At 61.0% G+C, this 23,224-nt stretch overlaps 1 protein-coding gene across 1 annotated transcript in view; it reads left to right on the plus strand.

The window, feature by feature from the left end:
• PTPRS (protein tyrosine phosphatase receptor type S) overlaps window positions 1-23,224 on the plus strand; it is a 95,386-nt gene that overhangs the window by 14,881 nt on the left and 57,281 nt on the right. Inside the window, exon 2 of the mRNA XM_072721701.1 lies at window positions 22,124-22,322. Within this exon, the coding sequence (XP_072577802.1) occupies window positions 22,232-22,322 (91 nt within the window). The 5' untranslated portion in view covers window positions 22,124-22,231. The remainder of the gene's footprint in view (window positions 1-22,123; window positions 22,323-23,224) is intronic.

Here is a 23,224-nt window from a genome sequence, read left to right on the forward strand (position 1 = left end):
GACCCCAGGTCCGGTCAGGGAGACACAATGAGCAACATAAAATCCTTGTCGTGTCAGGTGGTGATCCAAGAAGACCAGAAGAAATGGGGGTTTGGGAGTGAAGGGGAGAGGGTTGTCATTTTAAGCGGGGTTGTAGGGACAGCTTCGCCGAGGACGTGACAGCTTGAGAGAAAGCCCTGATGGAGGCATGGGAGGGAACCAAGCAGATATGTGGGGGACAAATGGTCTGGGCAGATGACACTGTCCATGCAAAGGCCCTGGGGCAGGACGGGGCCTTGTTCATGGGAGGAGCAGCAAGGTTCCCCCCCAGGCACTTAGCGGCTGTCGCTCTTCCCTCACTTACAGATTTGACCACGTGCATTGAAAGGCTTGTGTGAGTTTGTGTTCTCTGGCTGTTGCCCGATGTCCCCCAACTCTCATCTCCCTATGAAATCGGGCTCAGCTGCTGGCTGGTTCGGCCCTGTAACGTATGTTGCACGCCTGCTGCATACTGGGCCGTTGTAGGCACAGTGGTCAGTGCCGCCCTGACCTCCGCCGCCCCCAAAGTGTGTGCCAACAGCAGCAAGGGTGGGTGGGAGAGCTCGGGGGGTCGCCCACAGAACGATGCTGGGCTCTGGGGCTTGGAAGCACGGAGACAGGGGCTCGTGCTGCGTGCAGAACCCCGACCGGCCCAGTCTGGGCCACACAGTAACTCAAAAGAGCCAGGCTCGGGGACACAGAGGGGTTTCAAGTTGGACCTGCTTTAGGGACACTTTCCATTTATGTACCTAGTTTGGGAGGAAAAAATGATCAGAACCTATGTGTCTTTTTTTTTTTTTAAGATTTTATTTAGGATCCCCGGGTGGCTCAGCAGTTTAGCACCTGCCTTTGGCCCAGGGCGTGATCCTGGAGTCCTGGGATCGAGTCCCACATCAGGCTCCTTGTGTGGCGCCTTCTTCTCCCTCTGCCTGTGTCTCTGCTTCTCTCTCTCTCTCTCTGTGTATGTCTCTCATGAATAGGTAAATAAATCTTAAAAAAAAAAACAACATTTTACTTATCTATTCATGAGAGACACACAGAGAGAGGCAGAGACACAGGCAGAGGGAGAAGCAGGCTCCCTGAGATTTCTTTCTTATCCTCAGCTCACTGTCTTGCTCCTGATGAGGCCCCATCGTCAAGTGCATTTTATTAAAAAAGCGGATGAAGCAATTGGCTTATATGTCTGAGAAGGCTGATATTAGAATAGCTTCAGGCATGGCTTGATCCAGGGAGTCACACAGGCATTTTTCACAGATGACAAAAGCAGGGCCACCTGGTGGCTCAGTGGTTGAGCCTCTCCCTTGGGCTCAGGGCGTGACCCCGGGGTCCTGGGATCGAGTCCTGCATCAAGCTCCCCTGTGTCTCCCTCTGCCTGTGTCTCTGCCTCTCTCTGTGTGTCTCTCATGAATAAATAAATAAAATCTTAAAAATGAAACAAACCAGATGACAAAAGCAGACTCAGGTTGCTCCAACCACATGCCTGCGACCACACAGCTCAGAGGAGGTTAAGCCACGGTTCAGGCTCACGTTGCTCTGAATCTAAAGTGTGTGGCTTGGGAAGGAAGGAGGTCCTGGGTGAGGGGGCGACAACTCCCACTTCACAGACGGGAAGACTGAAGTCCACAGAAGGGCAGTGACTTGCTGAAGTTTACGCGGTGAGCAGGGAGCAGAGCATGGACCGAATTCACGTCAGAACCCTGTGGCCTTGGACCGCACAGATGCAGGTGGACTGATGAGTTGGTCCCACTGAGGCAGAGGAGGAGAACACTTGTGCCAGAGGTCACACTGACCTTGTGCCAGCTCTCTCCGCCCGACCCAGGCGGCGCCCGCCTGCATCCCTCCTGCCAGCTACCCCGGATGGTTGTGACATTCGCTCCCCGCACTTGATGAACACATCGTGGGTGACAGGTGACAGGTGGGGCGGTCCCTGCCGCCCCTGGCTCGGCGCCCACCTGTCACAGGAGGAAACGGGAGTGGCGGCCAATTGTTCTCAGCCAGGCCAGCCGCCTCGCTCCCCGATGCCACCGTCCCCGCGCGTTGGTGCCGCTGTGCTCCAGCCCGCACCCCTTCGCCCCCACGGTCGCCCGACTGACAGCTGCCTGCCTGCCTCCCGCCGTCTCCACCTGGGCGCAGCCCTGCCCCTGCCGGCTTTGTGTCCTTGGGCGGCTCCGTGGCATTTAATGGGCACCTACTGTGTGCCAAGTGTTGGGCTTGGCCGCTAGCCGACACGGCCGGCGGGTACCTCCCTCTGCCACCTCCAGCCCGTGACCTTGAGCGAGTGGCCCAACCTCTCATGACGCTGTTTCCTCATCTGTAAAGTCGAGAGCACAAGGTGAGGTCTTAGGGGGTGCAGCGCTTTGAACAGTGCCCGACACAGTCTGCGGCCTTGAACCCCAGCGAGTGTTACCGCTCTCCCGTTCTCGGGTTAGTGAGTGCAGGTCCGCGGTGCCCCCATCCCCCTTTCCACCCATCCCACACCTGTGGTCCGGGTCGTGCTCTGTCACCCACAGACCCTGCGTGCAGGGTCGGAACCGGGGTTGGGGAGATAGATCCTTCTTGCCTGGCGGCTGGACCTGGTCTTCGCTGTCTCTCCCTCCCCTCCATTCCCACGAGACGCACCTGCTCCCACATGGGCTTGGAGCACGAGTGTGAGTGAGGCTCCCCACGGAGGGCACCCCATAGCCTTGGCTGGGGCTCGTCGCCTGGTCACCCTCCAGAGAGCCACCAGCTTCCCCTCGAGGGGATGGGTGCCATGTGCCATGTGGCTGTTCTGTGGAGCCCGTCTTGCTCAGGGGACCGCATGGCTTCGGATCCCAGACTTTCCTCCAGGCCCCAACAGGAGCTTTCGGGCGTTAAGAACCATTGCCATGTCTTTCTGGGACGTTCACCAGTGGGTATTTATTGAGCACCTTCTGTATGCCAGGCCCCGAGCCACGTGCCGGGACCAGCGTGTTGAAGAAGACAGAGCCCAAAGCCTTGCCCTCGTGGGGCATAGTGGGGGGCATAGCTGGGGGAGGACAGGAAACAAATAAATAGATGATTAACTGTTTAACTAGGGCCTTACCCTGGATGCGATGCTTTTAACAAACTGATGAAAAGTTTAAGAAAATGAAGCCAGGGAAGGGCAGAGGTGATAAGGACGGGTTATTTTAGGGGCACCTGGGTGGCTCAGCATTGAGCCTCTGTCTTCGGCTCAAGGCGAGACCCCGGGGTCCCGGGATCGAGTCCTGCATCAGGCTCCCCCCAGGGAGCCTGCTTCTCCCTCTGCCTGTGTCTCTGCCTCTCTCTCTCTGTGTCTCATGAATAAATAAATAAAATATTTTTAAAAAAAGGGGGGGTTAAAATCCTCAATCTGGCATAGTAAGTCATATTCTGCAAAACTTCTGAGAATTTACCTCTGAAAACAAGAAGTTTGGATAAATTAATATTTGCTCTAATCAGCATATACAAATAAAAATACTTTCATTTTTCCCTTTTGACTGCCTTTCCAGAGTGGTGACAATTCAGTAAAACTGGCAGGAAGTAAGGGAGTGAACTGTGTGGAGTTCTGGGAGAAAAGTGTTCCTGGGAGAGGGAACAGCCTTTGCAAAGGCCCTGTGACAGCAGCAGGCCTGGTTCATTGGAGGAGCACAAGGGGGCCCTGTGGCCGGAGCAGAGTGAGCTCGGGGTGGAGGGGGGTGGAGGGGACAGGGCAGGTCCTGCAGGGCCATGGGGATCACTGGAGGGATGGAGCTTTTACCCCGAGGGAGGTGGGAGCCCTGGAGGGCTGTGGGCAGAGGGTGGACCTGGCTCAGGGGCTCATGGTGCCCTCTGGGGGTTGCTGGGGGGGGGGCGGGGAGAGGTGTCAGAGACAGGAAGGGCAGGGTGCCGAATTTGTCCAGGTGAGGGGTGACGGGCAGGGGCCCAGATGGAGAGGACAGGGGAAGAGGGTGGATCTGGAAAAGTTTTTTTAGAAGAACTAGTGGAGCTGGCCAAGCAGTGGACCCAGGGTGGGGTTGAGTGGGATCCAAGGTGATGGCCCCAGCATCCACAAGGATGGGAGGGGTGGGGCTGGGCACCCGTTACTGACCCCCCCATTGAGTTCCCAGAAGGCAAAGGGGCAGGCTCTTCCTGGAGGCGCTGGGGTGAGCCTCCTGGAGGTGGTGGCTCAGGGCCGTGGCAAGGCACAGGCTCAGTGCTCAGAGCGCCAACCCCAGCTCCCCTGCGCCCCAGGGACATGAGGCTCCCCCGGCCCCCTCCCCCTCTGTCCCACCCCCAGGGCTGCCAGCTTGGGCTCTTGGTGGTTTCCAGGCCCCCCAGGCTCCAGCTTGGCACTCACCTCCCGCCTCCGCGCGCTTGGGGCCTGGTGCCAGGCGGGCTCGGGGGACCGGGGTCTCGGGGAGCCCCCCTCCCCCTGAAACCCAGGGTTTCCTCTGCCCCTGCCCCTCCCCCCACGCTCCCACTAATGATGGACGAGGAATGGGAGGGAGCAAGCGAAATTATATACACACGAACATATAAAAATTAGTTTAGGATCTGGGCCAAGAACCACTTGCGCTTGGCCGGGCATTGTGGGTAATTCATCGCCGATTACCATAAAAGCCAGAGCCTGGCTGACAGGCGGCTGCGGGGCTTTTGTTTAAGATTCTGATGAATATATAATCCTGCTCCCAGCCTGGAGCCTGCGGTCGCCCCCACCCCCCTTGGCCGTGCCCCCCTCCCCCCATGGCTGAGCGCAGGTCCCCCCCCCCCCCCCCCGAAATGCTTGGATCCATGGGGGACACCGCCTCCGGGAAGCTTGGCTTGGCATTCAGTGCCCACCGCCATCCCTGGTGACCCCAGGCCCTGTGGTGCCTCGTGCCCCAAGGCCCGGGTCCGCAGCCCTTCCTCCACTCAGCGTACATTTATTGGGCTCTGACTGTTTGCGTGGCCCCATGTGGGTGCTCTGGGTGTTGGGGATGCTGAGGTGGATGCTACCCTTTCAGAGTCTGGGGGCTCATGGCTGATGACTAAGTAAGACACGCAGTTATCCACCTTTTATTTTATTTAAAGATTTTATTTATTCATGAGAGACACAGAGAGAGGGGCAGAGACACAGGCAGAGGGAGAAGCAGACTCCCTGGGGGGACCCCGATGTGGGACTTGATCCCGGGTCTCCAGGATCAGGCCCTGGGCGGAAAGCAGTGCTAAACCACTGAGCCACCCAGGCTGCCCTTTATCCACATTTTAAAGGTTCCCCATCTCTTGCCCAGGAGATGCAAATGAAAATAATAAGATCCCATGTCTTGTCCACTCACCCGGCGAAGTCACATCTGAAGCTTTTGTAATATCCAGAGAGGTCCGGGCAGCAGGCTCATGCCTTCCAGGCGCCACCGATGGGAGACCAAATAAGTGTCCCCTCTTTGAAACATCTTTTCTAAAAACAAAAAAAAAAAAAGGGAAACATCTTTTCTTTTTAATTTATTTTTATGGCCAGATAACGCATACATGTGGGACATAATCGAGGACCTAGAGAAGAATGCGCAGAAGGGGAAGTCCTCCACCGCCCCCCAGATCCTCAGTTCTCTTCCCCTCCTTCCCTGGAAGCAGCTGCCACCAGCCTCCTGCTAGGACCAGGGGTCCACAGACATTTTGTAAAGGGGCAGATAGTAAATCTTTACTGAGCTCCTCTGTGGGCAGGAGGTGTCCATCGATACTGCTCAACCCTGCCCCAGCCGCGTGAAGGCAGCCCGATTGTGCAGGGGAATGACTGGGTGTGGCCGCGTGCCAATAAAACTTTATTTATACAAACAGCCGGCGGGCCGCGTGGGCCTGTGGCTTGTAGTTCGTGCCGCCTGCCCTGTTGCCCATCTGTGCGGGCCACTATGACCTGTGTCACCATAGAAGTGTCCCCTCCCGGCATTTTCTTTCTTTCTTTTTTTTTAAAAAGATTTATTTATTTACTTATTTATGATAGACACAGAGAGAGAGAGAGAAAGGCAGAGACACAGGAGGAGGGAGAAGCAGGCTCCATGCAGGGAGCCCGACGTGGGACTCGATCCTGGGACTCTAGGATCGCGCCCTGGGCTGCAGGCGGCGCTAAACCGCTGAGCCACCCAGGGATCCCCTCTCCCGGCATTTTCTAATGTGCATGTGCTGTTGAAATGGGAGCAGCTGAAATGTGGCCCGCGTAGCCGTGGACTCGAATTTTACATTTTATTGCATCAAAGTATAAGCAGCCACATGCGGCTCCCGACTGCCGTTGTGGACAGTGCGATTATCCGGAGATCTGGGAGCGTTTGGTGGGCGGATAGATGCACGTCCCTTTGTCTAACCAATTGGTAGCATGTTTTAAACACCTTGTGTTTCTGTACCTTGGTGCGTGCGTGTGTGTGTGTGTGTGTGTTTTTTCTCCGCCACTTAAAAATATAGCATCTTAAAAGTAATTTCATAATTGTGCATCTGGCTTCCCCGTTCCTTTTCACAGCTGCTGTACTGATCTCATAACACTAAGAGATACTAAACTTGCCTGTCGCTCTTTGGTCCCTTGTTCTATATTTAACCAATCCCCCATCGATGAGTGCTTAGGTTGCTTTAAATTGTTTGCCACGGGATTTTCTATGCGCGTCATTTCACGGGAATGTGTCTGTGGGATAAGTACCTGGAGGTGGTGTTAGCAGGCCCAAAGGGCGTGCACAGCTCCCTGCTTTCCAGCCCCACTCCCCTCAGCATCCAGAAAGAAACCTGCTTCCCTGAGAGCTTGGGAAACATTGCCTGAGGTTGGAGGGGTGGGAAACGGAGCCAACCTAAGTGTCCATCAATAGGGGATGGGGCTAACGGGGCACAGCTTTGTGAGGGAAGATGACATAGCAGGTGAAACAACAACAACAAAAGAGTCTGGGGATGTGTGGGCTCAGAAGATAAGAGGTGTCATGTGAAAGAAGTGCTCGCCGGGACACGACCCAAACAGGAGAGCAGAGTTACCTCTGCTCCGTGACTTCACGGCAGAGCTATGCAGAGACTGGCACAAACCCACAGCAGGGGTGGCTTCTCGGGGCAGAGAGGAGGGACTCTCCCTTCCTCCCCTCCACAAATGTATGTGTCTGCGGCGTGCCAGCTGCTCTCCGTGCCAGGCAGGAAGAATTTTAAAAAACAAATTTCCTGCCCTCTTGCAGCTAGCACTCCAGTTGGGGACATGAAGAGAATAAACAAAGCGCAGAAGAAGGAGAAAGAAAAAAAAATCCCACATCAGATGTCAGGGGGTGTTGTGTTGATCTAGGGAAAAAAAAAATTCAGGGAAAGGGAAGGGGGAGCGCCGGGGGCGGGGCAGGGGGCGCAGAATTTTAAAGAAGGGATCTGGGAAGTCCTTGCTTGAATAGCGGTGGTGAGGGAGGGAGATGGGGACGTTTCTGGGGGAAAAGTGTTCCTGGCTGGACACGGAGCCCAAAGGCCTGGTGGTGAGACCTCCCGAGACGCTTGCAGAGCCACTCACGGATGCCAATGGCTCTCCCGTCACTGCTCCTGATGAGCACTGCTTGCCAGAGGCCGCTGCTGGTGAATAATTAATAATAAAAATAAAAATAAAAATAATAATAATATCGTGGTCTGTCCTTATGCCTCCAAGTGGCAGCCAGCCCCTGCACACATGTAGGCTGCTTAGTCGCAGGTGGGCTCCGTTAGGGATGCTGTGAATCTCAGCACTGGAGGGGAAACTGAGCCCCAGAGCGCTGGTGGGAGAAGTTGAGAGCCAGATTGGGTTCAAATCCCCCAGCTGTGCCAGTTGTGAGTGGTGAGAATTGGGGCCCCACTCCTGTGCCTCAGTTTCTCCAACTGGAAAGTGGGAGAATAATGAAACCGAAAGCCCAGTCTTGGAGGGGATTTGGGGACATGCGCACTCGGCAAGCCTCTCCTGTGAGCCTGGCTCCCTTTGCAGGGCTTTGCGCATAGTAGGTGCTCAGTAGGCATCTCTAGGGCTTGGGGAGGTGGGGCGGGGTCCTCATGCAGACCCCTGTCCAAAGATGTCCCCTTCTCCTGGTCTCCCAGCGTCGGAGCTGGGAGCTGCCCCCAGAGAGGTGGTGCCGGCCACGAAACGCACCCAGCAGAGAGCCAGCACTGCTGCCCCCCCCCGCCCCCGCCCTGTAGCAGGTGTCTGGTCCTTCCTGGCTTCTCTACCTGGCTTCTCACCTGTCGGCTGCGACTTGGCCCGAAGTCCCTATTCCCGCCTCTCCCATTCTTCTCAGTTCTGCTCACCCTTCCTCTCCTGGTTTTGCCTTTTCCTTCACCTCTGAGATCTATCACCTCCTCCCTGAAGCCTGCCGCTGCAGGGGAATCCCTGGGGTTGGGCGGGGGCTGCCTGGGTCATCCTGTGGTCCCTTCCCTAGTGCTCAGCCTCTGGGAGCCAGGTATACAGTAGGTCCTCTACAGATGCAGGAGTGTGTGTGGAGACGGAGAACGTTCCATCTTCAGGTGACACGCTCCACCTTGTGCCCCGAAAACCCTGTTTCCCAGCTGGAGCAGCCCCCTCTTTCCCTAGAACGGAGCGTGCCCACTTGTGCCTCGGGGCCTTTGCACATGCTGTGCCCGCTGCCCCGAACTTCCTCTTTACTCCCCCTCAAATCCTGGGAGGTTGACACACCGGGTCCCACCTTCACGAGGGGAGTCCGTCAAGGGCTGCACCCAGCTCTGCCTCGGTTTCCATGATCTTACAGAGGCCCTGAACCCACACAGCTCAGCCCCAGGCACCGGAACACCCAGCCCGCCCCTACGCAGGTGGGAGAACAGGCCCAGAGAAGGGCAAGGCCTTGTTTGGGGCCACGTAGCATTCGGGGGGGTGGGGGGGTGGGCAGAGCAAACGGGAGATACACCCCAAACAGAGGCTGTTCTAGGGGGAGGCTGATAGGGAGGAGGCATCTGGCCTCACAGACCAGCGACAACGATGACTCCCCTTTCGTTTGGTGACAGTTCAAGGAGAAAGGCTCAGTTGGGCGCAGGGTGATCTTCACCGCCAACACCTGCCAGTCTCTTTATAACCATCGGGCCTCTGGCTTTAGCAACAGTATCCAGGGAAGATGGAAGAACCGGGGACATGTTTTCATTGTAACATTTTTTTTTTTCCTCCTTTCTGGCGACTTTCAGGGCTTGGCAGTTAGAGCCCTGCATTATGGAGTTAGTTTCTAAAGTAAATTAGTTTAAGGGAGAGGCATGAGCCAGTTGAATGAAAGATTTAATGAGGGATTTGGGGGATGTGGCAGGAGTTGTGAACAAGGAGAGGAGGATTTTGGGGGCGGTGGTGGGGGGGAACACCAGGCGCGTCCTCCCTGGGGACCTGGCGAGTGCGGAGGCACCTCGCAGAAGAGGACGCAGCCAGATCCGTGAAGGTTTGAGGTGGGAGATGGGCCCTGGCGGGGCTCCAGCCCGGAGAGGCCTGGGGCTGGCAGGGGGACCCCTCCTCCTGCCGCCTTCTAGCTGAGTCAGCAGCCTGGCGCCGGGGCGGCCAAGTGGAGGCCGGCTGTGGTCGGGAGGCCAGCCTCTTACGCATTTCTGCCCTCGGGGCTGGAGCGGCGCTTGTAAGCCAGGTGGGCCCAGGTTCGAAGCGCAGGTGCGTGGGCTTCTGGCTGCAGATGGTGCCTGCCGACCTCTGCCCTGCGCCCCCCCCCCCCCCGCCAGTCACCCCTCCAGGCCTCACCAAGTCTCGTAAGCCGTTCATTCATTCATTCATTTAGAGCGCATTTACTGAGCGCCTACTGTGTGCCAGGCTCTGGGGCCCAGCGGTGACCAGAACTGACAGGGCCCTGCCCTCCCCACCCCCTTCCCCCCCACCCCCCCAACCCCCCCCCACCACCCCCTGCAAAGCCCCACAGAACTTCCTGTGATGACAGGTGCTCCGTCTGCGCGCCCCTGTGCCGTGGCCGTGAGCCAGGCTGGAAACATGGCCAGTGTGACCCAGGACCTGATTTTTGAATTTTACTGAATCTCATTTTGTTTTGTTTTGTTTTGTTTAAATATTTTTTTATTGGGATCCCTGGGTGGCGCAGCGGTTTGGCGCCTGCCTTTGGCCCAGGGCGCGATCCTGGAGACCCGGGATCAAATCCCACGTCGGGCTCCCGGTGCATGGAGCCTGCTTCTCCCTCTGCCTGTGTCTCTGCCTCTCTCTCTCTCTCTCTCTGTGACTATCATAAATAAAAAAATAATGAAATAAATATTTTTTTTATTCATAAGAGACACAGAGAGAGAGAGGCAGAGACACAGGCAGAGGGAGAAGCAGGCTCCCTGTGGGGAGCCCGATGCGGGACTCAATCCCAGGAGCCCAATGCTGGACTCGATCCCAGGACCCCGGGATCACAATCTGAGCTGAAGGCAGATGCTCAACTGCTGAGCCACCCAGGGGTCCCTGAATCTCATTTTTTAATTTAACCAGTCACATTTGGGTAACGGCTCCCATATTGGACAGTGGAGATAGTAAACAAGTGATGCCTTCTGATGAAAATAAGTGTCAAAAGAGAACAACAACAACAACAAAATAGAGAGATGATTGAGGATGACAGGGGTACTGTGTGAGCTGGAGGGATTAAGGAGGGCATCTCTGAGGAGGTGATGTTTGAGGGAGACCTGAGTGGTGAGAAAGAGACAGCCATGAAAATCTGGAGATGTTCCAGCTGGACCAAACATGTGCAAAGGCCCTGGGGCTGGACTGGTCCTGGAGCTTTTTGAACCTGACTCATGTGCTCACACATGCTCTCTGGTGGTGGTTGTGGGGGAGCGAAGGCCGGAGCTGGAGGTAACGGGGGGGGGGGGGGGGGGGGGGGGGGGGGCTGGGTGGGAAGGGCGTGTGGAGAAAGATGGACAAATTCCCAAGAAGTTCAGGAGCGAAGCTTGAGGGCACTTCCAGATGCGTGCTATGTGGGGGCGAGGAAAGAAGAGGAGTCAGGGCTGGCCCCCGACCTCTAGCCCAAGCCCTTGGAGGGACGGAGCTGCCATCCGCTGAGAAGGGGAGGCCGTGGGAGGAACAGCTTGGCTGGATCCAGCCACACCTGAAGCCATCCTAGGTTTGTCCAGGAGGGAAGGACGGCAGGGGTGGGGCGGGGTAACCAGCAGGTGAAGGAGGCAGCGGGGAGCCAGGGCGTGCCTGCGGTGGGCCATCCGCCTGCCACGGAGTACCTGGCAGGCAGACGTGGCGCCGGGAGCGGGCATGAGCGTGGGTGAGGCGGGCTCCTGGCCGGTCGGCACACGCTCACGGCCCCAGGCCCTGAATGCCACACTGGGCAGGAGGGGCTGTTGGGCAACCCCCCGGGGCGGAGGAGTCCTAGGGCTCGGAGAAGGGAGAAAGCTGCCCAACCAGTTTCTCTCTGTCTCGTTCTCTCTTGCTCTCGCTCTGGAAGCAAAGGATGTGCAGTTTGCTGCTGGCCCCTAAATAAAACTTTTATGAATTTTTTTTAAAGATTTTATTTATTCATGCAAGAGACACAGGCAGAGGGAGAAGCAGGTCCCTGTGGGGAACCCAATGCAGGACTCCATCCCAGGACCCCGGGATCACGCCCTGAGCCCAAGGCAGACGCTCCACCACTGAGCCACCCAGGGGTCCCAAAGTTTTACAAATTTTGGCCACAAATGTGAGGGAGGTGGGACAGCTTGAAGGGTATGGGGTGGGGGGACGGCTGGGCCTGGGGGTCCTGCCCCAGGTGTGCAGTCTTGCCTGCATCCACCTGTGGGCCCGACACATCCCACCGGAGTCATCCTTTGCTTAGACGTTACCTGCCAGCAGGGGGGAGCCACAGCTTCCTCTGTGGCGGCCCTTTCTCCCCTTCCTGTTGTTCGCGAGGGGTGCGGTGGCGGGGGGGGGGGCGCTGATTAAACTCTCTGGGCAAACAGGCTCATGATATCGAGATATCGATCCCCTGTGGGCAAAAGAACAGAGCGCACTTGCGCTAGGTTCACTAGGACAGTCAGCCAGCCCCAGGACCTTTGTACTTGCTGGTCCTCCCGTCCCAAACTCTCTTCCCATGGGTCTTTGTCCGTCTGGTGTGCTTGCTCCATCCAGACCGTCGGAGATATCCCCTCCCAGACCTCTCTGGGCTCTCGGACCCTTATAGGGAATCTTATTTTCTTTCTGGCATCTCCTGTAACCGCCCGGCCTTAGTAAGGACAGTGTTTCTGCGTGGGTGTCCGCCCCCCACACCCCCACTTGTCTGTGAGTCCCGCGAGGGCAGGCCAGGGCCGGGGCTGGGCCCAGGGGTAGGAGCTGGCTCTGGCAGGCCGCCCGCCGTGTCTTCAGCAGCCCCGCACACAGTAGGCGCTCAGTAACTGGTGGCGGCGGGTTGAATGAAAATGACCACATGCCACCGGTTTCTCTCCCTCCGGGCGAGGGGTGGATTGTGGGCAATTTTTATTTTCTTCTTTATGCTGATTTCCCCTAATTTTCTGCTGCACGCGCCTATTTTATAATTAGACGAAAAGTTATTTTGAAAAAAAAAAAAAAACAGCCCCAAATGTCCCAGCTGCGGGCGCTGACGTGATGTGGCCCCATGCTCCTCCCCAAGGGCAGCTGCCTTCTGGGTGTATACAGAGGACACACGAGCCGCGCCGTCGGGGGGGCTCCCAGAACCAGCCCCCGGGGGCACCGGGGGGGACGCGGTCAGGTAGGTCTTGTAGGACTGGGCCGCCCTAACCTACGAGGTGTCCCGGGGGCGGGAAGACTCGAGTCCTCCCCTCTACCCTACGCCCTCTTTCTGTGCCTGCACCTGCCCCACAGCCCCTGTTCGCGGGGCTGAGCCAGTGCTGTCACCTCCTCTCTGGTCCCCAGCTCCCTGCCCCTGCCCCCCCCACCTGTCCCCCTCGCAGCAGCCACCAGGGAGCCCCGGTGAGCACCGAGCCGGGTCCCGCCCTCCTCCTCCGTCCTGCCAGGCACAGTCCTGTGCCCTCGCCTGGAGTGCTCCTCCCAGACACCCGTACCTGCTTGCTGTTCTCTCCGCTCTTTCAGATCTCAGATGTCACCTTCTCACCCCCCACGCTCCCTCTTTAGCCTCGCATCCCACCTCAGCCAACATCCCCCCCCCCCCCGCCCCGCACACCCACACACTTTGTTCATCTCTGTAGCCCTTACCACCAACGGACCCACCCTGGGCTTTATTTCTCTCTTTGCCCATCTGTGGCCCGCACTGGAGTGTCAGCTCCGTCAGGGCGGGGATCCCTGCCAGGCTCCGTCACTGCTCTGTCCCCAGGACCTCAGCCCCACCCGGCACACAGTAGGTGTTCAAGGAGGTTTGTTGAGAAACAACGTGGGTGAAAATGGCTGCAGCGCCAGGGTGCCACACAGGGCGGCCCTCTGGGGGGAGAATAAGCTCCACCGAGGGCTCTCCTGGGTGACGAGGGTCCTGGCCACTTACGTAAACGTTTGCTGAGGGCCTACTGTGTGCCATCAGGCCCGGTGCTGGGGATATGCTCCGCCCCAGACAGGCAGAGTTCCAGCTGTGCCCTCTGAGGTCGCAGTCTGGGGGGAGAGGTGGACCCCTGACCAGGCAGGGAACGTGTGGGGTGATTGGAGCCGTGGTGACGGATGTATGGGGCGCTGTGTAGATGGGGCACCCGGCGGGGACAGGCCAGGTCCAGGCCTTCTGCCCCAGAACTCCCCACCCCGACCGTGGAGGTGGCTGTGGTCAGCACGACTGCATGGAGGCAAGAGGTCATCTCCAGGGAGACATGGGCAAGAGGCCCAGATGGGGCAGGGCCAGTTGGGGAGGGGGGGGCAGGTCCTCAGGCACTGTTGCCCCAGGTCACACAGCCTTAGGCGTCTGACAACTGGAGGCATCGAGGGCCTGATGGGTGGCTTATATTACAGATGGGGAAACTGAGACCGGGAGAGGTACAGGCTCTTGCTTGAGATCACATGGGGGAGTGCCTGGATTCAGACCAAGGTCTTCAGGAGCCCTGTGCCTGGGCTGTCAGCACGCAGGTGCAGGCGGAGCCCCTACTTCACTCCTGGGGGCCCGCCGAGTGCCTTGCTCAGCTGGGGGACGTTTTGCTGCCAGAATCCACCCCCATGTTGACAGCGGGACACCCCGTATGTCCCACGTGGTGCTGGGGTGCCAGGCATCCCACCTGAAGCACCTACTGCGTGCCTCCCAGGGCTGGGGCTGGGGCCAAGAGAGGTGGGAGCGTCCCTTTAGCGGGACCCACCCTGTGTCCCTCATGAAAGCGGCAGGTGGAAGGTCGGCACGTACACAGGCCAGGGCACCTGCTGTGTGCCCAGCGCCTTGGGGACCCCAGCACGGGCCTCTCCAGTGCTGCTGGCGGTGGGATTAGATGCTCCGCTTTGCAGAGCAAGAAACTGAGGCACAGGACTCCGAAGGGGCGGCTCACCTGGTGAGGATGGGGGGGAAGGTGAGGAGTGGGTGACCCGCCCAGGGGCCGCTGCGGGGAGTGGGTTGTCCCTGGTCGCCTGTGCTGCCTGTGTGCCCCTCACCCCAGCCCGCTCGCTGGGCAGCCAGCTTCGGGAGGGCGGAGGGCGGGGCCTGTCTGTCTCCTGCACCGCCTTATCCCCAGGGGCTTAAAATTTTAGTGGTTTGTTATTTTTGGGCTCCCGCCGCCCGCAGCATTGTGGGAAAGGGCTCAGCCTCGAGACCCAGGCAAACGTTGGTTCGAATCCCTGTGCTGCCTGACCTTGGGCAGGTCATGTTCTCTGTGTCCCTCCTCCCTTTCCTTTGCAAAGTGGGGGTGACGGCGGGGTGGCGGGGGCGCGCTCAGCGCGGGGCAGACACTGGGAGCCGCCTACATGTGGGTTACGGGCCTCACCCCCAGCCCCCGTGGTGGCACCCGAAGCAGGCTCGCCGCAGAGGGGAGCCGATGGGGAGGCCTCCATCAGGGTCCCCGGCCCCCCCCCCCCGACCGCTCCCCGGGCCCCCGGACCGCTGGGCCTCCGCCTTCCCCGCCTCGCCCGCCCCGGGAGCTTTCAAAGCCGCACGGGGCGGCAGCGCGGGCCGGGATTGGCTGCCTGCGTGGGTGGGGCCGCCCCTCCTCCTCCTCGCCCCCCCCCCCCCCGTGTCTGGGACCTGGCACGGTGACCCCATCTGTTTCCAATCGGGCCCTGCGTGCACTCCCCGCCCCTCGTCAGGGCTGTGGCGGGTGTGGGAGCCCCCGCGTGGAGCCCCCGTCCATCCTCCCAGACCCCCGCGGGGCTCGCGGCGGGGAGGGGGGAGGGGGAGGGGAGGCGTCTCTGTGCCCGCACCCCTCCCCCACCCTGGGGGCTGCGAGGGCATCCTTCTGCCCCTCGTCTGACCTCCTGTCCCCGGGTGTGTGGGGAGCCCTCTGCCGCTGTGTCCGGCATCCTGCCCCTTCATCCGTTGCCATGGCCACGAGCGGTGCCTGGAAGAGCAGTGGGCGCGGGGTGGGGGCTCCCTCCGGGGTCCGGCTTACAAAGCGGGGGTGGGGTGGGGTGGGGTGGGGGCATCCTGGGCTCTGCCCCCTGGGCTCCGACCCCCCGCAGGTGTGCGCGGTGCGGGAACACGGCTGCGCCCCGGCCTGCACCGAGGCTCCCTCCTCCCTCCTCCCGGACCCCGGGCCCCGGGCCCGCCCCGCGGCCCGCGCCCCGCTTCCGGCCCCGCCCGCCCCGCGCCCCCTCCCCGCCCGGCCGCCCCGCCCGCAGGCCCCGCCCCCGCCCCGCCCCCGGCCGAGCTCCTGGGCCGCGGCCTCTCCCGAGTCCTCGCTGCGCCGCGCGCGCGCTCGGGCGGACCCAGGGCCGGGCCTCCGCGGCCGGGGAGGGGGCCCGGGCCGATCTGCGAGCCGGGAGCCGCGGGGTGAGTGCGCCCGAGCCCCAGGCCCCGGGGCCCGCGCTTTGTCCCCTTCCTCGCCCTCCCCCGGCCGCCGGGAGGGGACCCCCGCGCGCTCCCCACCCCCGCGCGCTCCCCACCCCCGCGCGCTCGGGCCCCCAGGGCGGCTGCAGCCCGCTTCTGCCCGCGCCCCCGCCGCACCCCCACCCGTCCAGGCGGGGCGCCGGGTCGGGAAACTCCGGACCGTTATGCTCCGCGGGGTCCCCTCCCCCGCCTGGCCCCCAGCCCGACCTCCTCCCCCACCTCTGGGGGCGGAGCCAGCCCCGGGCAGCCCTCTGCCAGCCCAGGGGCGCCCTGATGGGGGCTTCGGCCTCCTTCCGCCGGGACGCGGGAAGCGGGATGAGGCGCTGGGGTTGGGAGCCCTGTTCGCGGCCACCCCTCCCCACCGAACTCACAAAAGTTTCCCTCTTTTTATTTGCCCCTGTTCCCCTGGGGTTTGAGGATCCCAGGTTCATGCTATACCTTCCTGGGGGGGGGTGTTAATAAGCCGGGGAATCAGGGCAAGTGCACTGGCTCCCACCTCCCAGCTCCCTGTTGCGGCCCTAAGCTCCGTGCCTCAGTTCCCTCATCGCCCACCGGACTCATGCCTCAGCACCCCGGTTGTTGCCTTCAGAGTCCTGGGCTTCCTGTGACTTCCTGGCTAGGGGTCCCGGCCCCCCCCCGAGTCCTGGCCTGTCCTGAGCCTCGTCTCCGTCTCCATCCCCTAAGGCTGGATCCAGCAGACCCTCAGAGCAGATGTAAGTTCCAGCTGGAGGCCGTGTCCTTGTTGGCCTCCCCTGCTTGTGGTGTCTCCTTCTGGCCTCAGTTTACCCCTCTGAAATGGATGTGACCACGAGAATGATGTGCGTAAAGTGCCAAGTGGGGCTGGGCGGGCAGTAGGTGTCTGATATATGTAGGGGCCTTGCCGCGACCCCAGGGTGGGGAGGAAGCTACCGTCTTGGAGGATGATCGACCTGTGACGGGAGACACAGGGTGTAAGGGGAACCCTGAGGGGGCCCTGATCCAGCCTGAGACACCCAGGAGGGTATCTTGGAAGAGGTGACAACGGATGAGCGTGAAGGCCATATTTGGGGGGCAGGGGATGAGGAAAGGTATGCTGGGTAGAAGGAATAGCAAGTAGTCCTCCCCCCATGTGAGCCAGAGGGGAGTGAGTAGAGGCGCCAGTCGGGCAAGTGAGGTGCTGGGGGTGCAGCATGGTGGGGTCAGCGGTTCTGAAGGCTGAGGTTAGGAGGCTGGATTCTAGCGAACGTTGGTGGGAGCCATGGGATGTTTGAGGGCAGAGGAGGGCCACAGTCACGTGGCCACTCCCAGCCCCAGAGTGGCGGGTCAGGGCTGGGCTAAGGCAGGGTCCTGGGATGGGGGTCCAGATTCAGTCTAGGGCAGGGGAGATCTGTGGCTATGCCTTGGGGGATAGTCCACAGGTGGACCAGTTGGAACGGGCACCCATGGTCAGAAAGGCCCAGAGGCCCGAGGCACAGCAGTGCCTCTCGGGAACTACAGTGAACTGTGGGACCAGGTAGCAGGGGGGGCCCAGATGCCGGGCACAGGAGCTGGGAGCCCTGGAGGGTGTGAGTGGGCAGGAGGGCACCAGGTCTCGGCATCTCAGGCTGGCGGGCGGAGGGGAGCCTGGCAGCCCAGGCACTTAGGAGGTTGATTGAGAGCTGGTCTCTGGCCTCAGATCTTACCCGGCCCCCCGCGCTGCCTGCCCCTCACCGGGCAGCTGCCCCTCACCGGGCTCACTTCGTCTGTCAAATAGGAGGACGGGTGGGGAGCACTGAAGAGGACTCCGCACACAGTGGGGGCACCGGCTGGCGTTAACCGATTCCGCCCCGTGGGACTGGGCCTGGGCCTGGCTGCCCATCCACACCTCCTGTCCACTCCCGGCTGCGGGGACCCTTGGGGACAGCACCCAGTACAAATCTTTAGTTACTTAGAGGCGGATCCCTTGCTGGTGTTAGCGCATTCTCGGAAGGTTGGCGCGGCTGGCCTCACTCGGCCCCACCCGGAGCCCTATCCATGGGTGGGTGGGGGGCACCAAGGGCGGGGGAGGGCTTGGCTGGAGCTCTTTGGAGCCCGCTGGTGACCACAGAGCTGGAGCTTGGACCTTCCTTGACATTCTGGGGACACAGGAGTCCAGCAAGCCTAGAAGCCTGGGTCCTGCCTATGAGGGTCTGCCTTGGAAAAGGATCTGTGGGCCCGGGTGGGGGGCATGGGGGATGGAAGGTTGTGCAGGATGGGGGGCTTTTCCCTAAGACCCACAGCCAGCGTCACCAGCCTTCCCTTCCCCCTCCTGGGCCATGGCAGTCCCTGGGGGTCAGGGTGCTCCCATGAGCCCCTGGCCCCCCCTAGGGTAGGATAGACCTTGAGGTGGGGATGGGGAGAGGCAGCGGGGTGTCCTCAGGCCTCAGGAGACAGTGTCTCGTGCGGGTGACACAGAGCCTATTTGCTGCCTGGTCTTGGGTCATAATTGCCCCTTTATGCTTCCTGCGCCGCGTGGGTACACAGGGCTGGCTCCGGGATCTCGTGACCCACGCCCTGGCGACTGGCGAGCTCGCATCTCTTCCTACTCCAGTTATCAAGGCCTCCGAGCCCCCAGAGGCCGCCCAGCAGGCTGTATTGAGCCCAGAGAGGATCGCCCACTCTCCTGCGATCACAGAGGCCAGGAAAGGACATGGTCGTGTGATGGGGAGCGGGCTCTGGACCCAAGTTCCCACCCAGCTGGGGGCCTTGGGCGAGTCCCTACTCCTCTGTGAGCTTCAGTTTTGTCATCTATGAAAGGGAGCATCTGCCTCCGGCTGGCTGCTGGGAACAAATGGGGAGGGGGGCCAGTTCCACACCTGCTCTGTCACTGATGGCCGGGCGGGTGGGGGACCCTCCTTGGCCCTGGGGTCCAGGTCCAGAGGTCATTCACCCCCCTCCCCCATCTTCCCGAAGCCCAGCCTCGTTTGCCATCCAGGTTACTTTCTGCAACTCCCGCGGGTGGCTGCTCCGTTGTTAGTGGCCACACCTTCTAGGAACTCGGGGATTGCTGCATCACGTGGCCCCAATGTGCCTGCCTCAGTTTACCTTTCTTGGCAGCGGCAGGGGTGGTGGTTCAGGCTGCTTTGGTGCAAGAGGTGCAGGGAGGCGGCTTGGCCAGGGCCTACCCAGCCAGGCCCCTCCCAGTGCAGAGCTGCCTAGGGCTCCTTGATGCCCTGTGGGTCCAGTCCATACCTACGTCTCTGCCCTGATCTCTCTCCCAGGATCTCTGGGTACTGCGTCTTGCCCTTCCTCCTGCTGCTCCTTGTGCGGAGACACCCTCCCTGATCCCATTCACCCTTCCATTCGCAGCCATATAATATTAAATTTGTGCAGAGGGCGCAGCATATGGAAAGGCCCTGGGGCAGGACCCTGCCTGGCATATTGGAAGAACAGAAGCCTGTGTGGCTGGAGCAGGGGTGGGGGGTCAGGGGATGGCTTGGGCTTTTATCCCAGGGTACGGGGAGCTCTGGAGTGCTCTGGGCAGAGGAATGTGGCATCTGATTCAGGCTTCGGGGGAAGACAGACTGTGGGGGCGAGAGGAGGACGTGGCTGCATTGGTCCGGGTGGGTGATAGTGGGGCAGGGGCTCCGGGGCCCCCTCAGGGGCTCTGCAGGGGCCTGCCTCAGTCTCTTGGGCAGACCCAGGACCTATTTCTCTTCTTTGCCTGGGGTGCGCGAGCCTCTCTTCCTCGAGTCTGGTCCCACCCCCACTCCCCAATCCCCATTGTCCCATCCAGGCCCCTGTCCAGGCCGCCAGCACCCCCAGCGCTGCCCATTCCCTCCTGCTGCAGGCCCGCGTGGCACATTTGAGGGAGCCTGTGCCCAGATCAGCCCCATCCTGCCCAGATGTTGAGAAGGTGTGGGCCCTGCGAGGCGGGGGTTCTGGGAGCCAGGGGGTAATTAGGGGCCGCTGCGATCTGAAGGCGGCTGCCCCTGGCTCTCCTGGGGTGCGGGGAGTCGGGGGGCTGCTCGGCCGCGGCCCTCCCGGTGGGGGGCCCTCCGTACAGGTGGCCGCTGCCCATGCCTGTGCTCTGGGGAGGATGCTGAGGTGGGGAAGGTCACCCTGTGGTGGCAGGAGTCCCTGGTAGGCCTGGCAGCCCAGAGTTTGAGCCCAGGGGGGCTGCAGCCTTTCTGCATGGCCTCAGTTTCCCCAGAGGCTCTCTGAGGGCCTGCCCTGCTGACCCAAGTGGTCTGGGCCACAGCCCCCTACTGGGATGTACAGCAAGGGTGCATCTGTGGGCCGGGCCGGCTGCCTGTGTGTGTTGTGGCAGGGTCACCCTGGGCCTCCACCTTCCTCCTCTTTGGCCCCCTCCGCTCCTAAAAGGGCTGGTGGTAGGTGGGGGTACCAGCGCGGGGTAAGGGGCTGTGTCCGGGCTTCTCTTTCCCCACCTGCCCCCCCAGGCCCCCCTGGCCGCATCTGAGTATGTACCTGGAGTGGGTCAGCGTGCGGGTCCACTTGGGTGCTTAGAGGCGGGTTCTGGCTTGTGCCTCCAGATTCACTGTCCGGGTGGTACAGGTGCGGTGCGCTGACCGCTCGGCGGGTCCCTGGGGCCTGACCACACGCACACAGCTGAGCCTGAGCTTCGTGGGTTCTGGGTGCCTGTGTGCCCTGTGGACCTCTGACCTGACGGCGCCCCGTTTGTATTTGCCCACAGCCCACCCCTGTGTGTGTGTGTGTGTATTGTGTGCCCGACTGCGACCCTGTGTGTGCATCCGGTCGTGCTATTGGTCTGTGGTCTCTGCCTGGACCCGTGTGTCTCTGATCCCACTGTGCCTGTGGTCTGACTGGTGTGTGGATTGTCTGCCCCATGGTGACCTGTGTGTGTGTGTGTGTGTGTGTGTGTGTGTGTGTGTGTCGTCTGACCCCGTGTTTCCGAGCTCTGATTTTGTGCCTGTTTGTGGTCTGTGTGCAAGTTTCCTTTGCCTGACTGTGCGTGTGGACCTCTGTGTGTCGCCCGACTGTGTGAAGACATCTGGTCTCCCGGTGTGTCTGTGGTCTGTCTGCCTCGGTCCATGGTTCCCGTGCCTGTCCGCTGGCTGTGTGCAGGCCTCCTTCTCCTGCCTGGTCTGCCTGTCTGCAGTCTGACTATGTGTGCACCCCCGACCCTCTCACCCTCCAATCCTGGCTTCCCCACCCCCACCCCCGAGCCCCGAGCAGGCCGCCACCCGCCCAGCCTTCTCCTGAGGCCTCTCTGGGGCCAGGCGAGGTGACCGCAGCTGGGTATTTTGGGAGCCAGAATCACAGGGGCTTACCCCATCATTATGTGGCACCCATCCCTATGGTCATGGCCTGGACCCGCCCGGGGCATGGCCTGCGGTGGGTGTGGGGCTGACCCGGCCGCGGAGGCCTGCTTCGTCCTTAGGCCTCTTGCTGCCTCCCCCCAGCCCTCTGCCCTGGCTCTGGCCAGCGTGGAGATTGGGGAGGGGCTTTGGCCCTGGGACGAGGGACTCTTCGACCCTAGAAGAGTTGAGATTCTTGTGGGAGAAGCAGACCCAGTGACGAACACTCGCAAACCGGGGTAAAGGCGTGGAGGATGGTCTTACTCATTTCTGCAGCTGTGGGATGTGGAATGGGTGGCGGGGGTGGGCTGGGGAGCTTCTGGGGAAAGTGACAGCTGAGCTGGGACCTGTCATGTAGTGGTGGTGGTGGTGGGGACAGCAGGGGCAGGGGATTGAGCTCAGGCAGCTTGGCTGCACCTCCGTGAGAGGAGGAAGTGAGATCAGCAGGAGTGGCTTCCTCTGGGGGCAGCGGGAGCCGCAGAGGCACTAGAACAGGGCAGGGGGCAGGGGGCAGGGGCAGGGACGGGCAGGTGTGCGGGGCGGGCTGCAGAGGCAGCTGGCCCGTTCCCTGGAGCCTCGTCCCTCCGAGGCCCAGCCTGGGAGGGGAGAAGCTGGGATTGTGAGCACCTCTGGCGCTGGTGCTCGGTCCTGGCTGGGGTTGGCCGGGGACCGGGAGCTGGCTCTGTCCGCTCAGGGTGCTGTGCAGAGTCCCACAGGCCGGGTGGCTTGCAGACGGCAGACACGTATTTCTCCCGGTTCTGGAGGCCGGGAGTCCCAAGATCAAGGTGCCGGCAGATCTGGGGTCTGGTGGGGGCCGCTTCCTGCTTCCCTACCGGCCCTAACGCTGTCCCAGGGAGCGTGGGCATGTGAAGCTCCAGGCCTTCAGCAGGGGCTCTGCGCCCACCTTCTGGCTCCCCCACCCCTGTGACTCTCCCCTGCCCCCCTGTGATCCTCCTGCTGCCTCCCCCATGGAGGCCCCCCGGATTGCCCCTCTCCCTTCTCACGCTGCCTCCCTTGTCTCCGCAGACGCTGCCCCGTCTGACGCTCGGCTCAGCTCCAGGCCTCTGTGTGAGGGACCGGGGGGGACCGTCCCCCTCCAGGGTGGAGGCCGGAGGCTGCAGGTAGCCGCCAAGCATGGCGCCTGCCTGGGGCCCCAGCGTGGCATCTGTGGTTGGTCCCATGGGCCTCCTCGTGGTCCTGCTGGTCGGAGGCTGCGCAGCAGAAGGTGAGTCCGGTGTGGGGCGTGTGGGCGTCCGAGTCCGTGTTGCGTGTTTGTGAGCGCACATGTGTCCCCACCTCCTCCCCGGGGCCCCTGGTTTTGCAAGCAGAGCCTCTGTGCTCCACGAAGGCGGCTGAGCCTAAGTGCCTACTGTGCGCCAGTCCTGGGAGGCTCAGAGGCCAGTAATGACGACGGTCGTAAACGCAGTAGCAGTAATGACGACGAGGTCCGTTTCCCCAGCCTCAGCTCTGCACCCAGCCCAGTGCGAACTACAGACTCCACCTGCTTCATTCATCTCCCTCCAGCCTCCAACCCTGAGCCTGCTGGTTCCATTCATTACCTTGCACGTTTTCCAGTAAGAGAAACTGAGGCTCACGGGGTGGGGACTCACTTGAAGTCACTCCTTGAGGCTACGGAGATCACCTTCCCTTGCCACACATTGAGACACCAGGGCCCCAAGTGGCGGATACACAGGTGACCAAACCTTCCCAGGTGGAGCCAGTCAGGAGAGGCTGCTCGGGAAGGAAGGCATTGGAGCTGGGGCTTTGCGGGTGTGTAGGAGTTCTCTAACAGAAATTGCATCACTGGTGAAGGTGCTAGCGCGCGGAAAGGCCCCGAGGTGAAGAAAGGGGTTGGTGTAGTTTGGGGCAGGCCAGGTTTTGTTTGTAGCAGGCACGTGGAAAGGATGACGGTGAGATCTCAGCCCAACACCAAGCTCAACCCACCACGAGGGGCCTAGGGGATGTGTCACTCAGGCCCCTGGGGATACACAGGGTCAGGCCAGCAGGAAGGAAACTGGGATCTGTAGTTAGTCTGGGTTTGAAATCCCGACTTTGCCATCAACCTGCTGTGTGACCTCGGGCTAGTGACTCAGCCTCTCTCCGCTGCCGTTTCCACCTTGACTGAAC

The sequence above is a fragment of the Vulpes vulpes genome, chromosome 9 (genome assembly GCF_048418805.1).
Source record: "Vulpes vulpes isolate BD-2025 chromosome 9, VulVul3, whole genome shotgun sequence".
Taxonomy (NCBI): Eukaryota; Metazoa; Chordata; class Mammalia; order Carnivora; family Canidae; genus Vulpes; species Vulpes vulpes.